This window comes from Camellia sinensis, chromosome 8 (assembly GCF_055761805.1).
Source record: "Camellia sinensis isolate YWXY chromosome 8, ASM5576180v1, whole genome shotgun sequence".
Classification (NCBI taxonomy): Eukaryota; Viridiplantae; Streptophyta; class Magnoliopsida; order Ericales; family Theaceae; genus Camellia; species Camellia sinensis.
The window spans coordinates 127,566,962-127,587,881 of NC_138968.1; the positions used below are offsets into that span (position 1 = coordinate 127,566,962).

Consider the following 20,920-nt stretch of genomic DNA (forward strand, 5'->3'; position numbering starts at 1 on the left):
AACAATTGAGGATGATGACAACAATTCTGATGAAGCTGGAGTTCCATTGGTAAGTTTATCTGTCTTGTATTAGCATTCTCAGTCGTTCTCAATTGTTGTTGTTTTGTTTGAGTTGTGCGGTATGGTTTGCCAACTGTTAAGATTATGTATGGTAACACAATACTGAACACAAACATTTAGTTCAATATAAAAGTTCCGAACAGTACTGGTGTGCTGAACGGTTTGATTTTTGTATCTTCAACAACAGATTGAATGTTTCGTAAGGGTTTTACCTGAGAGGAATTTCTTACGAGTTCTTTGCAAAGATAGACAGGAATTTCCAACAAGTTTTCCGACAGTATTCTTTAGATACCGTCGAGTTGATTCCTCCTTTCGTTGAGAGTTGATAGGAATTTCAATTATGGACCGTCGATGCAATGTTCTTCACTAAGGCAATGGTGTTTATTGATACAATGATTGTCGGCGTTCTTTTCAACAGGAGATGGACAGTCATCAAAAGGAAAATGAGAGAGTGTGTGCAAAATTAGATGGGTGTGCTCTTGGGTGTGATAGTATTATAAATAGCGGTAAATTTGGTATTATGCGGAGTGTTCAAAGAAATCTTACTGAAATTTAGGATTTAAGGTGGAGACTCAAAGAAATGGGGATCCAAAGAATTTAAGTAACTGCTAATAGCAGCCCTCTCCAAAAGTAGATGGGGATTTACTGGCTATATTTGAACTATAGGCCTTAAACCATAATAGGGTAAAATTTTTATCCTTTTTCTTCATTTCCATATCTTGATAAACAAATGTTTTTTGCTTTATTTATATATTTGAACAAATTTCACTTCACCTATGATTTTGTTTATGCATGTATAACTTCTATCATTTAAAAATAAGCATATTTTTTAGTTTAATATATAATTGCGTTTAACTTTCCTCCCAAAAAAAAAAAAAAAACAAATAAATAAATAAATAAATAGGCGTGAAGACTTTCGAATTATATCAATAAGTTTTGATAACTTAACTAGGCAACGTCTGACTTCTGTAATTAGTTTTTTTAATACTTTTTATTTCTTTATTTATGTAGTATTAGTTTGCTCTCTTTAATTAGTTGCTTTGAAGTTCCAATCAAACATGCAAACCATTTATTACCCACCAAAAAAAATCATACACCAACCAAACCAAGTAAGAAATCCATTTATACATAACTACTCAAAATACCTGAATCGACTGGATCAACTGAAATAGTATGAATTATGAAAAAGGTCATTATAAGGTATACCAAGACGATGAAGATTATTTTCATCTGCCCAACATGTATATTTGCTGTGCTCATAGACATTAAAGAGTTGTTTTCATCTCCCCAACATGTATACTAGCTTTGCTCACAGACATTAATGTTGTGTTTGGTTGGGAGATTTGGGAGAGAGATTTAGAAAGGAAAAGGGAAAAAGTGTGTAAAACTAAGTGAAATGTAAATATATTTTATTCACATTTCACCTAACTTTTTCCTTTTCATTTCCAAATCCCTTCTCAAATTCTCCAACCAAACACAACGTAAAGAGCAGCCGTTGGTATCTTGAAAATGGAATAGACATACAAACAAATGAAATGTGCATATATATGGGTCAACAATAGACTCTTTTATCTATTTATAGGAATATATGTCTTCCTCATTAGAATCGACGACAACAAAACAACAAAACAAAAATACTATTATTGTTGGATGATTTGCAAGCCCTCAACAACTTCGATATAGCCAATGTATTTATATGCTGTCTTCTTGTTTGTGTGACAAGAACCATGCACGCCACCTAATGTTCCTTTTATCTTTCTAGGTGGATAAATGTGACCTACCTCTATAAATATTTTATTTACATAATTAGGGCATTTTTTCAAAAGTAATTAACATAAGCTAAGTCAATTCGTTAACTTAACAATCAACTAACAGAATTAGATTTTTGTAATGCAATAAAAAAATATCAAAAAAAAAATGAAGTAATATCTAGAAATACAGAACTACTAATGAATTAGCATAAAATCTAAATAGGTGTCAGTGTAATTGACCTTCTAATCTATCGAATATCATGGTTATCTTCCTTTTTTTTTCCCCTTTTCAACACACTGTACAAATATTACAATCTTACAAATTACAAGACAGATGACTTGAGGCTTTCTTTAGAAAATGCAAGTTTCGAATTCCAAAATCTGCAAAGATCCAAGATTCCAAGCCCCTAAACCATATTTTTAGTGTAACAAAAGGAAAAAAATATGAATTCCTTGCCACACAAGTGTAATCAAGATACGAAACAACGTACTGGGAAGACCTCCGACTGATCCATGAATAAAACCGATTGCATTGCCACAGATACTTTCTCACTTTTCCTTCAAGCAATGAGAGTCACCCCCAATAAGTAGGATCTTAGAAACAGCAAAATAATCCGATGATTGCACAAGATCCTTCAATACAATAAATCTCTTCCCAACGACACAAATCTATGAACTATTTCGCAACACATTCTTGGGAAGGTCCGACAGAAACTTTTAGAGGTTTTGGAGTTTCAACAGCTCCTCCACTCATTTGAATTACCGTCCAATCTTATTTTCGGCTTTCTTGCTCTCTCGAAGATGAGGCTTTTGTTGTTAAAGACTGAATCATGGATTGAGCAGTAACCAACCTCTCCCTCAGCATGACATTGTATTCATACAGACTTTGGAAGTTCTTTTTGATATCAGACATACTGATTTCAGAACCAGACTTAAATTCTGCAAACAAAAGCAATAAGGTTAATTCTATAAAGCAAATACAAGTAACAAAACACAATGTAGACCTTGCCTATTTAAAAATTTCATAAAACTAATATTTCGAATGCCAAAAGTCTCACAATAATTAAAGAGGCCATCTTCACATCTCTCTTGAGAACAGCAGTTTCAAACTAGTACAATGCAGGTTGCTCTCATCCTAACCACTTAAACTTTTGGGATTAGTGGTGATCTAAAATGATATCAAAACTGGGAAAAATTATTTAATACTCCTGGACCATGTCTAGGTGGTATTCCAAATGAGTAGCTATTGGTCTAACTCATGGGATCCACCACTTTTATGATAGAGTTTTAGAAGACAAAGTGTCAAGTGTCAATCTGTCAATGGAATAGGATCATTGCTCCAGGAGCATTGAATAATTACTCTCAAAACTGAGGTCAGAAAAAGATCATAGATTCAAGTTATAAAGTACCAACACTTTAAAATGGGTGCAGTATCCATGTTGGATATGGTACACCGACACTCTAGAGACGCGCCTCCACATGTCAAACACACCATGTGTGTTTAGTGTTTGAACACACCTCAGGACACTTTTGTGAGTTTCTTTTTCATAATATAGAAAGATGATTTGAGATCGAAGTAAAATATATGAAAACAAAAAAGAAGGAAAGTGAAAACAAATAAATAAATAAAAACCACATATGCATTGAAGCCTCTTATATCTCTATGCTCTAAATTTATAATCATATAAATAGCAAATAAAATATTAAAAAATAAAATAAAATTCAGTATCCTTATCGTATCAATATCCTAACTTTTTCAACATCGTTGTGTCCTGTTTCCGTCTCCATTTCCGTGTCCGTGCTTCTTTGGATTTCTTGTTTGCATTTGTTCCCCGTTTACATTATGCTTCTCTATGTATATCTCTTTGCATCTCCGCATGTAGTACGAGATTGCACATGAGTGAGGGTGTTAATAGCTTAATATACATTTATTAGGCTCATTTCCCAATAGCTTAAACTTTTGGTACTAGTGGTGATCTGAAATTTTAACCCTTCAGGTAAGTGACATTATTTGAGAAAACAGAACACCAATTTTTTTTTATACAATTTAGATGAAATTATATCTTCAAGATTATAGATATTTCAATTTCTAACATTTGAAGTAAAAATCTATAACATGTATTATATGATTAGCTTTGTATACATCTCTAGGGTTTGTGTTAGTATTTTCACAAAGTAAAATAATAGAAAGTGATAAGATGTCACCCCAACAAATTAAAGATAAGTAGTAACCTAGTGATGGTGGTGGAGGAAGCGAATAATTGTCAGTAGTAGGAAATGCTTGAGGCTTGGGGACATCTCCATCATGTGAACCAATACGATGTTCATGTTTTCCATTTCTCACAGCTCCAAACATCTTACTTTCCAGAACCTGTAATCACAAGTAAGATAACTGTCAGCATCCTATGATTTAAGCAACACTTCTCTATCATGAAAACAATCCAGTTGGAAATCAAGTAAAGTTGATTGAAGAATATTCAAGTATTCATAAATATTTACATTAACATTAACACATTTGCAGCCACCTTTTATTAAACAATCTCATCACACACTTCAATTCATAACTATGGCTCTAACTACATGCTACCACAAATGCCTAGTCAAACATTAAACAAATTAGTCCCATCTAAGAGAGGAAAACACTTTTTCCTTCTTTAATTTTTAATTTTTTTCTATTTTGTTTTTACTTTTTGGAGGGGAATAGAAAATAGATCAAGAGACAACCAAAAAATTGAATTCGAAGTGTTAAAATTTATCACCTACTTCACCCACTTAAACCTACTCACCCACTTAAACCTACTCCACTAAACCTAACCCACTACACCACTACCACCTCACCTACTCCACTAAACCTAACCCACTACACCACTACCACCTCCACTTCACCTACTTCTTACCTACTACACACTCACCCTCTTCTATATATAGGAATCATGAATCATTGTAATAAATACAACAAACATAAATCAATCAATAATACAATTCTCTATTTCTTTTTATACATCAATTTTAACATGGTATCAGAGCTAGGTTAACAACCTAGTCATTCTACTTCACCGGCGGGCGGCAGCCTCGCCTTGGCCGCCCGCCGGACCTCTACACATACCTTCCATCCGCTGCCACGAAACCCATAACTGAATCATCGGAATAGTCGCCGTCGTCCACGGCTTCATCGGCGAGTCGAGCTGGCTCATTAAGCTCACCTCCGTCCTCTTCGCCAAGTCCGGCTTCGCCACTTGCGCCATCTTCTTCGACAAGCTCAGTGTCGAAAACAAGTGTTGCACCACCTGAATGGTGGGTGGCGACCCCTGCTCTCCATAACCAAGTTTTGCAGGTATTTTCAACTTGCGCTTCTCTCCTATGCACATGCCCAACAATCCTTGGTCCCATCCTTTAATCACTTGACCACTGCCAAGTTCAAACTCAATCGGGTCACCCCTTTCAAAGCTGGAATCGAAAACAGATCCATCTGTGAGTTTACCCCGATAATGTACTTTGACTCTATCACCTTTGTGTGCCTGAATGTCACAAGTTTTCGGCTTATACTTTACACCGATCTGTAACTTCGTAACATCTCCTGACTTCTTCGCCGAAACTATTGAGATAAGAACCAACACAAGCAATATTGAAGTCGCACATCAAAACTTTCACCATTCCTTACAGCAATCTCACTTCTTTTTCTTATGAGGCAAAACATTTTTAATATTTTTTCCTCCACCCACTCTCTCTCTCTCATCCTTTTTTTTTTTTTTTTTTGACAACACACTTTATTCCTCTCCATGTGCTGTTGCCAGCACCCATTATAGAATATATATCTATTCAAAAAAAAAAAAAAAAAAAAAAAACAAAACAAAACAAGATGAAGCGTATGGTGCAGACATCATTTCGATATATAATATATATATATACTAGATATATAATATAGTCTTAGATATATATACTAGATATATAATAGATATATATATATATATTAGATATATAATATATATACCAGCTACTTTTTCGGGTTTTGCGAAACCAATTCAAAAAAAAAAAAAAAAAAAAAAAAAAAAAAAACGAAAAAAAAAGAGAGCTTACCCACGTGATCACCAATGCACTTTCCTCTCTCTGGTCCCTTTTCTTTATCACACTTCTCTTCTTTTATTTCTTTATTTTTTTCTTTTCATTTGCACAGCCCATTTTACTTTTTCTTTTCATCCATTTACACCAAACACAACACCACACGGCTTCCAATACTATTCTAACATAAAAAGACGTGCCATCAAAATGCGTGCCCAATCTATAAAAAGGCGTGCCATCAAAAGTTGCGCCCTCAAAAGGCGCGCCCACTTCATCAAAAGTCGTGCCCGACAGAAAGCGTCGAGCCATCAAAAGGTGAGCCGCAGACGCGGCGAGGCACGTGAGCGACAGAGCGGCGTGTCGGCCGCGTCGTCTGTGTCAATATAAACCAATGCGGAGGCGGAGGAAACCAAACCAGACTGAAACCTCTGAACTTGTTATTCTGAAACAATCTGTAAATACTCTGTATCCAACCCTTCTCGGAAACACTCAGCAACCCAAAAAATATGGCCTCTTCTTCCCGTTCAGCTACCCAGAATATGGCCTCTTCATCCCGTGGTCTACTCACTCTCTTTCCCGACCTCAATGAGTCAACAAGAGAGAGAACTGGTGCGGTGGCCAGTGAACCTCAACCAAACACCTCTGGTTTTGCTCCGTTGAACTTTCCGATGCGGTCGGTGGAGCAAAAAATGGCGGTGCAAACTGATATTGAGGCCAATCAGTATACTCTGAAGTCATGTGTGGAAACCATGACTGCAGTCACAAACCTGTCGCACCGGCTGCAGAGCAGGACAAATGAGGTGCAACAGTTAAACTCCCAGCTGGCTCTGCTCCAACGCATGTATAAGGATGCGCGAGCAGAGATAAGTGTGCTAAAGACAGAAAACAAGGAGTTGAAGCGAAAGGCCACCGTTATGTTCCGATTTGGAGGGCCGCCATATGCTGCAGTTGAGGAGCAGGGAGTAGTGATCGTGCCCAGTGGGGTGGGAAACACGGAGTCAGCACTGTCAAGGGCCGCCCAGGACGGAGGCAAGAAGAAGAGACCAGCGGCAGAGTAGAGAAGAAATAAGGAAAAAAAATCCTTTGGTAGTTGTGATGGTGATCTTTGCTGTTTTTTTTTTTGTTTTGGTTTTCTTTTTTTTTTTTTTTTTTTTTTTTTTTTTGTAAGTGTGATCGGGGTTGATCCCGGAGATGAATAAAAGAAGGTAAGGTTTAACACGAAGTATCATATTCAAGTCCCCTCTCAAACACAAGTTTCTGGTTTCACAAGTTTCACAGCATGGTGTCAGTGTGGACAAGAAATATGCTCTTTTTTAAATGCCCATATTTTGTGGCAACAAATTTATGCCACTATGAAGCCTCAAAATATACAAAGATCAACGGAATTTAACCAAGGGAGTGGGATGATGATATTGGGGAGAAGAAATAGAATTTTGCTTCCCAAAGGGAAAGTTGGAACAAAATCCTTGACCATAAAAGTCTACGAGAACAATCATGAAACATGAATATGAGAATGTTTGCAACTGTAACTCAAGGTCATGGCTAATATTTTTTGTGGAAGACTGGAAGCTAAACCTTTGAATAAATAAAATAAGTGGTAAAATTCTCTATCAACAAAAGACAGAATGAAAAAATTACAGACTCTGTGATAATGAAACAAGAAAAGAAGCTCACTGGTTCACTCCTCGAACATGATAGCCTCCCTTCCAAGTTTGATGTAGATTTAGCAACACAACACTGGGCTGCTTGCGTCTGGATCTGCCCTGGAGTAGCCTTCTGTGGAATAGAAAATTCGTTAATCTAATCAGAATAGTAAATTATTTGAGTACAACAATATCAGTTTCGTAAAATGACTTACACTGGTATTACTGTAGCATGAATCACCATGTACTACCTTCTCACAAGGAAAGTTGATTTTCCTGTTAAAACTGATAGTATCCATTTTGTTGTGTTGCCTGTGCTTAACTGACGATCCATTTTTGTGCAATGACTCAACCATGAAACTAGAGCAACAAGTCCCTTCCCTGATATTGTTGTAACTATCATCCAATGTGTTGCAACCCCACGTGTACATTACATATTTTCTCAACTAGTCAAGGATAAATAAATAATAGTCAGCTAAACATAAAAGATAACAGGACATAAATTCAAAAACCTTTATGCAATTTTTTTTTTTTTTTTTTATTATTACAATACAAGCTGGTCTCTGATAAAAGAAATTACTTTATCCCAGCGGTCTTGAGCCTTTCGCCGATTTCTAATCTTTCGCATAATGCTATCCTCATTACGAAGCTTCTTGATTCTGTACTCACACTAAAAAGTTTACAAATAAAAGGGTTACAAGGATATGAAGAACAATGGGAAGTTAGACATAGTTCTTTTCATTCATTTCCAAATTGAAATATCTTCACAATAGAATAAGTTTTTTTTTCCCCCAGATGACTCACATTCATTGACATAGTCACTAGATGAGTGAAACCTAGCACTTTAAAGCTCTTGAACATATAATGTACTTAACCAATGACAAATAAAAATAATAATAATAATAATAAAGAAAATGTATTAGAGCTTCACAATTGATCGATAAGAAAATATATATAGAAGATAATGTGTCATAATTCTCTCTTATTAATAATCCTACGGATATAGAGGCACAACCTAGTCAAGGTTAAAATTTTCTCATCTAAGTTTCCTTCTCTTATGGCTTCTCTCTTTTTCTGTTCTACATTACATCAGCCCACAAAACACGGTATCAAAGCATGTAAAAGATTGTGTTCAAACCTTGTTGCCTAGCCAATAATCATAATACTCAGATGTGTTTGGCCCACATACATGTGGAACACATTCCCACCAAGTATCCTCAACACCACCTCATCTGTGGACAGACTCTCCACCATTAATGGGTGGGTGGTGAGGTTTGAAACCAGGATTTTTTTCCTACTCTAATACATATTCAATTATTAACCAACTCATCAAAAAGTTTAAGTTGTATAAGAGAGAAGCGTAACTTAATTATTCATATCCTTAACAATACAAACATATATATTTTATAAAGAAAAAATTATAGAAAGGGAGAGGAGACATACTTGCACCAAGAAGTAGAAAAAAATCCCAATACTTATACAATAAAGGCCACCAAGATCTGCAAGGAAGCCCACTGCATTCTTCACAAAAAGAAGATGGCATTAGATTATTGATTTAAAAAGCTCACATGATATTATTAATATTCACGGCCAAAATTGCATTCTTCGAGTATAAAGCCACATTCAAACATGGAAAAATTGAAGGTGTATATGAACTTGAAATGTTTGGCTTTGGTTAGAATAACAAGATTCTCAAAAAACTCAAACTTGAGCCTGACCTATCCAATCATGTCATATAGGCCAAAAAAATCAAACATAATATATAGAAAAATTAGGATTATTAGCACAATATTTTTCGTTAAAACTTGTTTTGAAAACAACTATTCAATCCTTCCTCTTCCATCTCCTCCATTCACCACCACCACACATCACGATCACCACATCCAGCCACCACTGTTGGTGACCTCTTCCTACCACTGCCACCGATGACCACCTCTGGCTACCACCAACCCTTGGCAACCATCTCTGGCCACCATTTCTTGCCGCCAACCACCTCTAGCCATTCCCTCTCACATGTTTTCAAAACAAGCTTTTGAAACAAGCATGTACAGCATGTTTTTTTTGGATCAATGTGAACAAAATCCTCTTTGGAAACTGGGGCAATGAGAGAAGAAAGCTTATAGTACGATAGACGTTTTAGGAAGGCAACATGGCGGGAGACATAAAAACAACGGGAAACAAGATCGTAATAGCGATAACCTTTCTGAGTAAGACTATAACCCAAAAAGACACGCAATACAAACCAGACACTAAGTTTTATCCTATCTTTTCAGGAAAGAAAAGCAAAACACGCAGACCCAAAAACATGAAGGAGGCAGTAATTGGAAAGTTGGGAAAACAGAGACTTATAAGGAGAATGACCAAAGAGTAAGGGGTAGGCATACAGTTGAAAAGAAAAGCAGTTGTAAGAACCTCTGTTATTAGAATCTTACGATTCGCGATTCGATTCTCAATTTTTGCAAAATCGATACAAATCTATGGGTGAATCTATTTTGGAAGTGAATCTCTAGTGAATCGTACGATTCACAATCGATTTACGATTTGATTCACTTTTTATGATTCATGTAATTTTTGAAATTATTGTGTCCGACATATTTTCGACTCTTTTTTTCTCCATCTTTGCAGTGAAAATGACATAATACAGCTTCTAATAACATTTAATATCAAAATAACCAACATATATACATGATTTGTTGTTATTTTAGTGATCATGGAATTTTTAATAGGATCCAATCAAATTCAGTCAAACCCAACATATTTTTAACCTTTTTTCACATTTTTTTTCCTTTAAAAAAGCATAATATATCTTCTAAAGATGTTTAGGATTAAAGTTACACTAGAATTATCTATTGCTATTTTATTAAATTGAATATAATTGAATATTACATGTGTGAGGTCAGTTATATCTTTTAAAATGTTTTAAACTTTAAAATAAAAGATTCGAAATAATTTATTCTTATTATATGCTTAATGTTACTTAGAAAAGTATATATACTTATTGTCCAAATATTAATATCGTTGTTAATTATTGTTACTTTGAAAATTGATATTTTGTCTATTTAGTTATTATCTTTATTAAGAATGGTTAATAAAAAATATCTATAAAAAAACAATAAAAAAAAGAAGGTAAGATGGTAATCTTACATAGGAACTTTTGTTAATTTCTTACCTATTAAACTATGTGATTATCAATTAAAATAACATTTTCATTGATTTAAATTTAAATATTTCACATTCATAAGATATATTTAACATCTATATGTATAGATATCTTCGTAGCAGGAATCGTTACAATAAATGACGATTTTCTAGAAGAAAAGCGATTTTGCATTCCCGAATCAAAATCGTTAAGAAACGCGATTCCTAAGAAAGAAAATCGCGTTTCGGTATGAGATGAAAACGTCTGTGAAAATCAAACAACTCCGTTCTCTCTCGAACATGGCTCTGCTCTCTGGTCGGATTCAACTTCTCTCTCTTGGACATGGCTCTTTACAAATGACAAAAGAAATGAAAGAGTAAAGAGCAAGAGAGAATCTGGTCGTCGTTCGAAAGGGCGAAGACATCGATTGCCAACTTTGATCCCTGTGGTCGCTGCTTTGACAGCTTCGACTTTTGCTCGATGCTCGATCTTTTTCTCTATCTTCTCTCTCGTTTCTCGATCTCTCTCTTCCTCCCCTCTCGTCTCTTGATCTTGATCTCCATCTACTCTCTCGATCTCTCTCTCTTCTTCTATTGACTTCTTCCTTCTTCTTTCTTTTTTCTTTGTCTTTTCTTCTCTCTGTTCTCTTTTCTAATATTTTTAATTACATTTATATTATATGATATAAATTACATTAATATAATAATTTATAATATTATTCATATTATATAATATAATTCACCCAAAAAAAAATTGTATAATATAATATATCATAAATAAAATAATTTTTATGTCAAAAATAAAAATAACTTATTTTATCATATATAATATAATTTATTTTATATCTATAAAAAAAATTATAATTTTTATTTATTATTTATATATATATATATATTTTTTTTTTTTACAAAATTTGTTATTCATTAGTTTTTTTTAAACTCGTCTTTTTTCATTTATAACATATATATATATATATATATGTCAATTTATTTATTAAAAAATATATGTACATGTATGTCAATTAAAAATAAAAAAATTTATATAGATAAATTAAAAATATAATTAATAAAAATCATACATAAGCGATCATAATCTACGACTCATCTAAGTGGCCACATTCCCCCACTCCCGCTTCATGCAACTATGGTAGATATAAGTAATTTATAAAAAGTGACCGAATCTTTACTATTCACGATTCGATTCGATTCACGATTCGGTACGAGGCTATTGAAATTCACGATACGAATCCCAATTTGACAACTATGGTAAGAACTGCTTCACCCCAAAAGGGAGCCGAAACAGAGGGAGAAATGAGAGACCTAACTGTCTCAAGGAGAAGACGGTGTTTATGCTTAGCGGGAGAATGTATCAGTACAGGAAATTTGGTGAATGGTATCCAAATTGGTCAGATACTCACATAACTCAATTTCAAAATATTCTCCACCTAAGTCAGACTGTAACAATTTAATAGCAGACCCAAACTATATAGTAATCATAGACTGAAAAGTATGATATATTTGGCAGAAATCAGATTTATGAGTTATAAGATACACTCAAAGTATAACAGGTGCAATCATCAACAAAAGACACGTAGTACGTAGAAACCCTTTTAATAAGAACGGGATAGAGTCTCCAAACATCAGTATACACGAGAAAAAGGAAAAACTGAAATAGAAATACTTCTATTAAATGGTAAAGCTGATATTTTGGCAAATTTAGACCCCCGACATTCATCAATTTGACTAAACTTTACCCAACAATCCTGACTGAGCTAAAGACCGTAATTGGTCAACAGACAAATGACCTAGGCGAGAATGGCATAAATAAAATTGACTCGACTAAGAATCTAACTGAAACGATAAAAGTGCAACTAGAGAGGTAGATAGAGGGAGATGTAAGCTTTCCACCACATAGAGATCTCCAGCTCTACGGTCGGTCCCAATCTGCTTCTTGGACACCCGATCTTACACACAACAAAATAGAAGAGAAAAAGATAACATCAAAACCAGAAGCATCAAGTTGACTGATAGATAATAAATTGACAAATAGCTGAGGAACATAAAGAACAAAGAGAATAATACCAGCAGACATGGCAGAGGGTAAGACAGACCCAATAGATAGAACAAACATATCAAACCCATTAGTAGTACTAATAGTAATAGGAAAGGGAAGAGGAATACAGTTTTGAAATAAGGAAATATGAATAGTCATGTGATGAGAGGCACTAGAATCAAAAAGTCAGACAGAAGAAAAGATACTTGGAGAGTACCCAAGCAAATCTGAATGAAGAAAGGTAAGCGCAGAAGCAGATGAGGGTGGCTGAGAGGTGGACAAGATATGCTAAAGTTGAGCAATCTGAGCACTCAAGGAAGCCAAGTCAAAATCTGGAGTCGGAACAAATGCAATATAAGAAACAGAAGGCTGGAAAGTACTCTAGTAGGACCGCAAAACTGTGTCTGAGGTGGCTGAGAAGACGGAGCAAGCTGATGTCCCTTATTGGGATAGTTGTACTTCCAATGACTCCTCTGACAGCAAAAACACACTCATCTGAACCTAATGGCCCCTTCTTAGGCTTCACAGTGGCCTGAAGCTAATAAGGAGGTGGGGTCGATAATAGAAAAGGTTGAGCAGGAGCCAAGAAGATAAAGGGAGACAGAGTTTGACTGGCCATCTTAAGACTAGTTTCCTATAAGAAGAGCTCACGAACAATAGCATCCACTGAGAGAAAAGGAGACCGATGAAGGATGCTACCACGGATAGCCTCATACTGAGAGGAGAGAGCCGTTAAGAACTACACTAAACCACCATGTTCCCGAAATTAGCATAAGCATCTAGAACCTTGAGGCTAAATGGTTCTATAAGAGCCAATTAATTCCAGAGATCTGTCATCTTGATATGGAAGTCCTGAATAGACTGATTCCGCTGACGAGCACTCTAAATAGCTTTTTCAACTCATACTGCTTGGTAAAGTTGGATTGCTGATAAACACCCAATAAATAATCTCACACCTCTTTGGCAGTGCCATATTTGGAAAACATCATTCCAATACGGTCATCCACAGAATTATGAAACCAGGTCAAAACTTGAGCATTATCATAATCTCAAATGTCACAGGAAGTCGGATATCCTTTTGCTTTCAGGTCTGATGCATGAGGAACAGAACCAGAAACATAGCCCCATTTTTTTCTGACCGAGAAGAAAATTCTTCGTAACACTAGCCAATAAGCATAACTGGCACCAATGAGTTTACATCTGACTGCTTGGATTTTGATTCCAACATTGTAATAAACCAAAGACAGGTTCAAGTATAATAATCAAATAACAGATGGGCCAAACTGTAAATAAGAGTTTTTAACCAAATAACCAGCACCGAGAGAAAATCATGAACACAGAGAGATACAAACAGAGCAATCGCGAGAAGAGGGCCACAAGATTTTGGTCTCTCAACCTAACCGAACTAGACAATCCCAGATGGGTCAAACGAGCAAGATGAATCAGACGACTCAATAGATAGTGATGAACAAATGCCGATGGGTTAACTCGACTTCCAACGAACTAGATGATGCACAATCTCAAACCAAAGGGTCGAATGACCAAGCGACAACTTCAGATGGAATAAATCAGAGAAAGAGAGAAGTCGAGCGAAAGAACAGCTTGATGTTGCGACCTAGTAGAAAACTTCGATTTATCAACGAACCAAGAATCTGAGGTTAAAACTTTGATCGATCAACCAGAAAGAGAAATATCAAGCCAAAAATCAGAAGCTAGGGTTTCGAACACAACTCTGATACAATGTAAGATTGTTGAATAGAAACTATATATTCAATTGTGTTTCTAATACAAGAGTACATCAGTTTATATAACAATCTAACCTAGGATTGAAAAGGAAATAAGAATATCTACTCAATCCCTAATACATACAAAATATATATACTACCATATATATACATAAAATCGAATATTCTCACAGGGACTATAAACACAACTAGCTTGACTATAGCTATAAGCTAGAGAGCTCTACCTCAATTTGCCACTATGTGGTGGCCCTCCATTAGGAGTACATTGTGTCGACACGTGTCTCCTCTCTGTCATATGACCATTAGATGGGCATGTGTTGTTTAATTATGCTATTTATAATTTGCATTCGAATGTTGGGGCCATGAACATGTCTTTTAAATAACAATTCCTATGTCATATTATTTTCTTTATTGGTTATCAAAAAACGCTATGTACTTCGAATTCTACTTATTTTTTTGTAGTTTACACAATTAGTCGAAGCCGATAAAAAGGAGGAAGCTGCATTAGACTCAGACCCTACATATATGGTACACATGTGTTTGTATAAACAAAGAACTTTAGCAAAAAAAGTAATTTGCATGTTCAAGCATAAACAATACTTATCACCAATAATGAAAGGCAAACTATACCAATCATGAATTCGAAGATTTTGCAATAATAGGTAAAGAACAAAAGTCCTGAACATGTCAACCACAATTATGTATAATATGAACCAAAAAAATGAGTGAATCTACATGATCAGAAAACAACTCACCAGGCCCCAAAATATTTTGATTATCAATCTCTACAACATAGGCTGAGAGAAAATTGACATACAACGTGATATTGATTAGACCGTTGTTAGAGCTTTCAAGTGAAGCCTGAAGCTGACTTGTATTACTATAAGATGAACCCGGGAGAAACTCATGAAACATTGGTTGGATAAGCTTAAGATCATGTAGATTCTTGTAAATTCGTGGAAATAAATTAAATTTCAATATATTTGGAACTGCCCCTCTGTACGTAATCGGTTTGTCATCACGATTGCTTCCATTCTTTAGCATCCCACCGACAAAACTCAAATGCTTTTTGCCTATGTGGTTCTTCGCACTGAGGTTGAACTGAAATCCAACAGCAGTTGCAGGGTCATTTGGAAGATCACCAAACTGCCATGATATATAGACACTGTCTCGAATAAGCTGACAATTGTCACACTTAAAAATCATAGTTGGTCCCTCAGTGGTATTCAAGCATGAATAATTAGCAAAGGTTGAAAGAGGAGCAACTCTATAATCAATGAAACCTGGATTCCCAACAACTAAAGTACCAATGTCGCGTAAATGTGAACAACTCATAGTAGAAACAGTAGTAATATTGAATTCCATGTCATTGGTGAAGGATGCTAAATCAGGTGCATTTGTTGCTCTCACATTATGAACCTCAACTTTACTCTTTGATATGATTTGGTAGAGCAACCTGTGATAGTAGAGAACAGTTCAATCAGTATCAATTCATATTGATGTAGGATATTGAAAAAAGGGGGAGTGGGATTGTAAAGGGAATAAGTAGAAGACAAATATATGACAAACAGAAAAACCAAGTCTGTGGATATGATTCAACTGAACTGAGACACTATGAATTGAGGAAAAGAGTGCTGTCAGTTACTCACGCGGCAAATAAACCAATAAAAAGAATTAAACTTGCTATTGAGAAAGTTCCACCAAGTTCTGTTTTCCGCTTCACAACAACCTTCTGATCATCCTGTATAAAACATATGACCAGGAAAGATATGTCAATTTTATCAATCTAGTCGAATAATAAAGGTAATTATTTATATTGTGCAATTGAAAAAAAAAAGGAAAAGAAAATAGAACTCCTCCAAATCAAGGATGATGCAAACAGATCAAATCTCTTGTCATGACAACATAAAATAAAGCCCAACCACCAACAACTGAAGAAAATTTTCACTATCCCGTGGTGTTAGTGGCAGTGACAATAGTCATGAGTCATGACGGTGGTGGCGGGGGTAGCAGTTTATAAGAACATAAGGGTAGAATCCATGTACAAAAGAACAAAAAGTTCGCGAAAATCAAGCATGAGACCCTTCAAGCAATAGTGAATATAAGAACATAAGGGTAGAACCCATGGCCCCCTTCCAAGAGCATAAAAAAACCCATGCTTGGTAAGTAAATATTCATAAATGTAGCACTGAAATTTATTATGATAAAAATAATAACGAAAGAAAGAAAAGAAAACATAAGAAAATGTTTTTGGTAACTCCTGATAAACCCAAGTTAATCTAACTTGATTCAAATCACTATAATGGCAGTCGCAACCAACTTATCATATTACCATATTGAAACTATTCTCAATTACTCACATCTTTGAATCCTTATGAATAGCTCTATTACTCCACATATTGAAAAAGAAAATAAATAAATACAGACACAAACCCTATCCAACTTCTCACCTATCCAAATAACTTATATTTGTTAGATCACCATGTTGTTAGATCACCATAGTCCCAAGAATGTAAGTTGTTAGGAAATAGGTACAACAAATGCAAATGGAGATATTTGACTCCAAGACATTTGCCAAACTGAGCTTGTTAAATCACCACTAATTCCAAAAATTAAATCATTAGAAATAGGCCAATAATATATATATATATATATATATATAAAGGGAAATTCTAATATACACACCCTTGAAAAAGGTGTACCATATGCACCCTTAATTATGTCATTTTCTTCTTTAATTATAACATTATTTTTTAGTTATGACTCACGAGTTCTTTAGTTATGCCTCATGTTGTGTTTAGTTATAACATTTTTTATTTTATTTTAGTTATGACTCAAAAAATATGAAATTATGTCATTTTTTTGTTTAGTTATAAGGTGCATATAACGATGTGTGTACCATCATGTTTCCCAAATATATATCAAACTAACCAACAATATTCACCTATGGTCCACATAGGATACTAGTTGTTTTCTTAGAAGGTAACATTTCCATACATTGTCAAGAATTAGTAACGAATTCCAAAATAAATTGTAAATAATGCATTATAAATAAATCCTAACTCAATAACTACCAACTCTAACTACCTTTGCAAAGTACAAATAGGAATTAAAGAACATATATAATTTTAGTTAATTTTTCAAACTTTGGAGAATTGTTCAAAAAATGATAAGAGGGGAAAAAATAAAACAAACAAGCAAACAAAGTTGTAGAAAAAACAAAGGTGAAGGTTCCAATCAGGTTCAAGTTTATCTCAACTTCTCAAAAATTCTCTTAAGAACATGAAAAAAGTACATTGCTTATCCCTCCCTTCCACAAATGTGCACACACACAAAACCTTAAAAGGCCTAACTGGCCCTCCCTTAGGAATATATCCGCATTCATCACCACCAGATAACTTTGATAACTAACAATAAATTTGTATTAAGAGGAAGCCCAGAAAACACATAAAACCCTATGTTACATGGACTCGGGTATGAGTGTCAGGTGCGAGTATGTATTTAGAGATCAGACTCATCAAACTATAAATTTAAGGGTATGCAGACTCGGCAAAAAATTGTCATATTTTTATATTTTTAATCAAGTATGTGATAGAAAATAGTGTTATATGTAACTTACAGTATCAAAAAGATATTTATAGCAATTATATAACAATATGTATATATAATAATAGTATTATATACAATTATATAAGAAATATCTGTTAAAAAGTATCCAATACATATCTCATACCCTTATCCGAGTGTCGAGTGTCCGACACGGGTATTTGATTTATTTTGAAGAGTCCGTGTAATATATATAAACCCTGCCCAAAATATAACTCTTTGACAAAATCCATCAACAAAAAGGAAGATTCACATAACCCCACTTTCAACAAAAAATGAATAGATTGAAATAAAGATAACTTTAAGCCTATGTATAGCCATCTATACATCTTCAAAGTCATCTGATTTCTTTCTTATACGAGGCATAAGAGAATCACTCTCCAACCCTTCTTCGCCCTCCTCGCATGGCACCCATAATCCCAACATTCGTAGAGTTGAAGCACAAAAGTCTACATAACCCAACTGGCACCAAATATAGAATAAATAGACAAACTTTGAATCAAACTCATTGTGGTGGGCTAAAGAATCCTTTAACCTTCATCTCTACTTAGATCCATAAACTACGTTAAAGTGTAAAAAACATCATTGTGCGCATGTTTGGATTTGTTCAATTGCCTAACAATTCAAGTAAGACTAAAGCAACACAAAAACAACATGGCATGATCTTGCACAACAATTTTTTTCCCTGGGTAGATAACTTACTTCACCTTCTATCTTATGAGCTAAAACAATGATTTTCGGAGCTCACAACAAAAGGCCAAAAATAATAAGAATGTAATAGGAGATGTAGCAATGCCACTGCACCACAACATAACCAAAAGGTGCATAAAAAAATGAACTATTTAAACCATGCCAAACTAATCATATCAGAAATGTAGAGCGAAAATTCCTTAAGCAATGACTTGCAAGTACTTAACTATCTCGACCCTTCCCACAACCGCCCAATGTTTTGAAAATTGACTCTTTGCATTTTCGTCTATCGAACTGGTATTGTAAAACCTACACTCAATTTTTCAGTGAGCAGAGTTCATAACCCATAAGCTATATCCATAAAAAATTTCCTATTTCGAGAAAAAAAATTAAAAAATAAAAGGGCATTTCCCCCTTTTTTTTTAAATATTGTATAGCAGTTGTTTTAGCAATCCATTTAACTTGAACTAATGAATCATATAACCACAATCTCCATTAAAATTCTCAGCTCAAACCCATATACTTTAAAGTTTCGATAATTCCAATATCTCACATACCCAATATCAGCAAAATCCAATCCAATTAGCTGAAAATTGAACATACCAGCCAATGGCGAGTGGAGAAACAGATGTCTAAGCGGCTAATCCACCACCGGATCTGGAACCAGATGTTGCGGCCATCGCGGAGCTTCCGGAAGCGAACGAAGCAGCAGAAAGCGAGCCAAGAGAGGAGCAAGACGACGGTGGCTTCAAGAAACACGGCCTGAGACTGCGTGAACCTCTTGATGGAGTCAAAGGAGAAGATGGTCTCCGGGAACGATAATGAGTAGTCAACACCGGAGTCCACAACCCATGAATCGCCAGAGACCTGGAACAGCTCACAGGTCTTGGCGGTGGAGTTGTAGAGGTAACCAGGGCTGCAAGCGCAGAGAGAGTTGTTGTAGAAGAACGAGTTAGATGGACATGGCGGAGATGGTAAAGATGCCATTTTTTGATTTGGGTATTTTCTCTGTTTGAGCTTGGCTTTGCTTGAAGAGAGAGAAAGAGTGTGAATTAGATCAAGGTTGTGGATTGGATTGGGGGAGATTGTGATGTCTGAGATGGGTGAAGTGGTGGGAAGGGAAACAAAGGGGACGAAGAAAGGAATTTTAGAGAGAGAGAGAGAGAGAGAGAGAGACTTGGAAACAGACGGGCAGGTTGTTTGGGGAAAATTGTAAACAGATGGGTGACTGCGTTTGACAAGGCGTGGTGTATCAGATTTGGGGAAACGTTTTGGTATCGCTTCTCTCCGGTAAGGTTGATTATGGTTTCTGTTTTAATAATTTGAATCCTTTAGTAATAATAATTTGAATCGTTTAGTGTGTAAAATTTATTGATGATTTTATCATTATAAAAAATTATGTTAGTCGGATATTAATAGTCCTTTGATGATAATATATTTTTATCAATGGTAAATATAATTTTAAAATAAATTGTTAAACTAAAAATATCTTTATCAATGGATTATCGATATCCGATCAATATAATTTTTTATAAAAATAAAATACTCAATAAACTTTACATATTTAACGATTCAAATTATCAAAATAAAATTTATAATGAATCTCGCTAATTTAATTATACAATTTAATCTATTTTATACATCTTAATTTTTTAAAGAAAAACACGCAAAAGCGTATATGAGATCCAAGTGTCTTTTTGTAACATCATGGCCATGACTCATCAGATTTTTGTGGACTTCTTTATTTCAACAATGGTCAATAAGGTGTTTACCCCGCGTTGAGCTCGTTAAGGATTGTTTTGGGAAGATGGTAAAAAGTGACTTTTTAATGATTTAGGAAGTTGGTAAAAAGTGACTTTTGATTTTTTTAATTAATATTTGTTTATGATGTCAAATCATAATAAAATGACTAAACTACCCCCATTTATTTAAAATATTTACAACTGAACCTATGTAACACATTGTGACCTATGAGGGGTAAAATTGTAATTTCACCGTTGGCTAAAAACCAACTTGACAAATGAAAAAAAAAAGCCAAAAAAGCCAACTTTTGGCTTTTGCTACTAACCAAAAAAAGTGGCTTTTAGTCAAGTTCCCAAAATAGCCTAAGTAATTGGAAATTTTTTTTAAATCAAGTAATTGAATTTGGATTAGTAATTCATTGAACCTTATATA

The 20,920-nt window shown here is 34.8% G+C and overlaps 1 protein-coding gene across 4 annotated transcripts; it reads right to left on the reverse strand.

The window, feature by feature from the left end:
* Positions 1–1,996: 1,996 nt before the first annotated feature.
* LOC114288162 (uncharacterized) lies at positions 1,997–20,043 on the reverse strand. 4 transcript variants are annotated; one of them, XM_028231647.2, is made up of 9 exons: positions 19,349–20,043; positions 16,099–16,190; positions 15,205–15,905; positions 8,957–9,027; positions 8,094–8,183; positions 7,765–7,959; positions 7,545–7,646; positions 4,044–4,182; positions 1,997–2,750 (listed from the first exon to the last, which is right to left on the reverse strand). In XM_028231647.2, the coding sequence occupies exons 1-9, from the start codon at positions 19,730–19,732 to the stop codon at positions 2,584–2,586; spliced, it is 1,941 nt and encodes a 646-aa protein (XP_028087448.2). In that variant the 5' UTR covers positions 19,733–20,043; the 3' UTR covers positions 1,997–2,583. The 4 variants fall into 4 exon arrangements, with proteins under 4 accessions (XP_028087448.2, XP_028087446.2, XP_028087449.2 ...); XM_028231645.2 differs by having other exon boundaries at positions 7,729–7,959; positions 19,349–20,029; XM_028231648.2 differs by having other exon boundaries at positions 7,545–7,643; positions 19,349–20,015.
* Positions 20,044–20,920: the final 877 nt, after the last annotated feature.

Excerpts from the sequence above, each read along its gene's own strand:
- LOC114288162 (XM_028231645.2), bottom strand. The coding sequence starts at position 19,732 with ATGGCATCTTTACCATCTCCGCCATGTCCATCTAACTCGTTCTTCTAC. Across the intron at positions 16,191-19,348 it reads TCTCCACTCGCCATTGGCTG|GATGATCAGAAGGTTGTTGT; the intron begins GTATGTTCAATT and ends TGTTTTATACAG. Across the intron at positions 2,751-4,043 it reads TCCTCCACCACCATCACTAG|AATTTAAGTCTGGTTCTGAA; the intron begins GTTACTACTTAT and ends TTTTGTTTGCAG.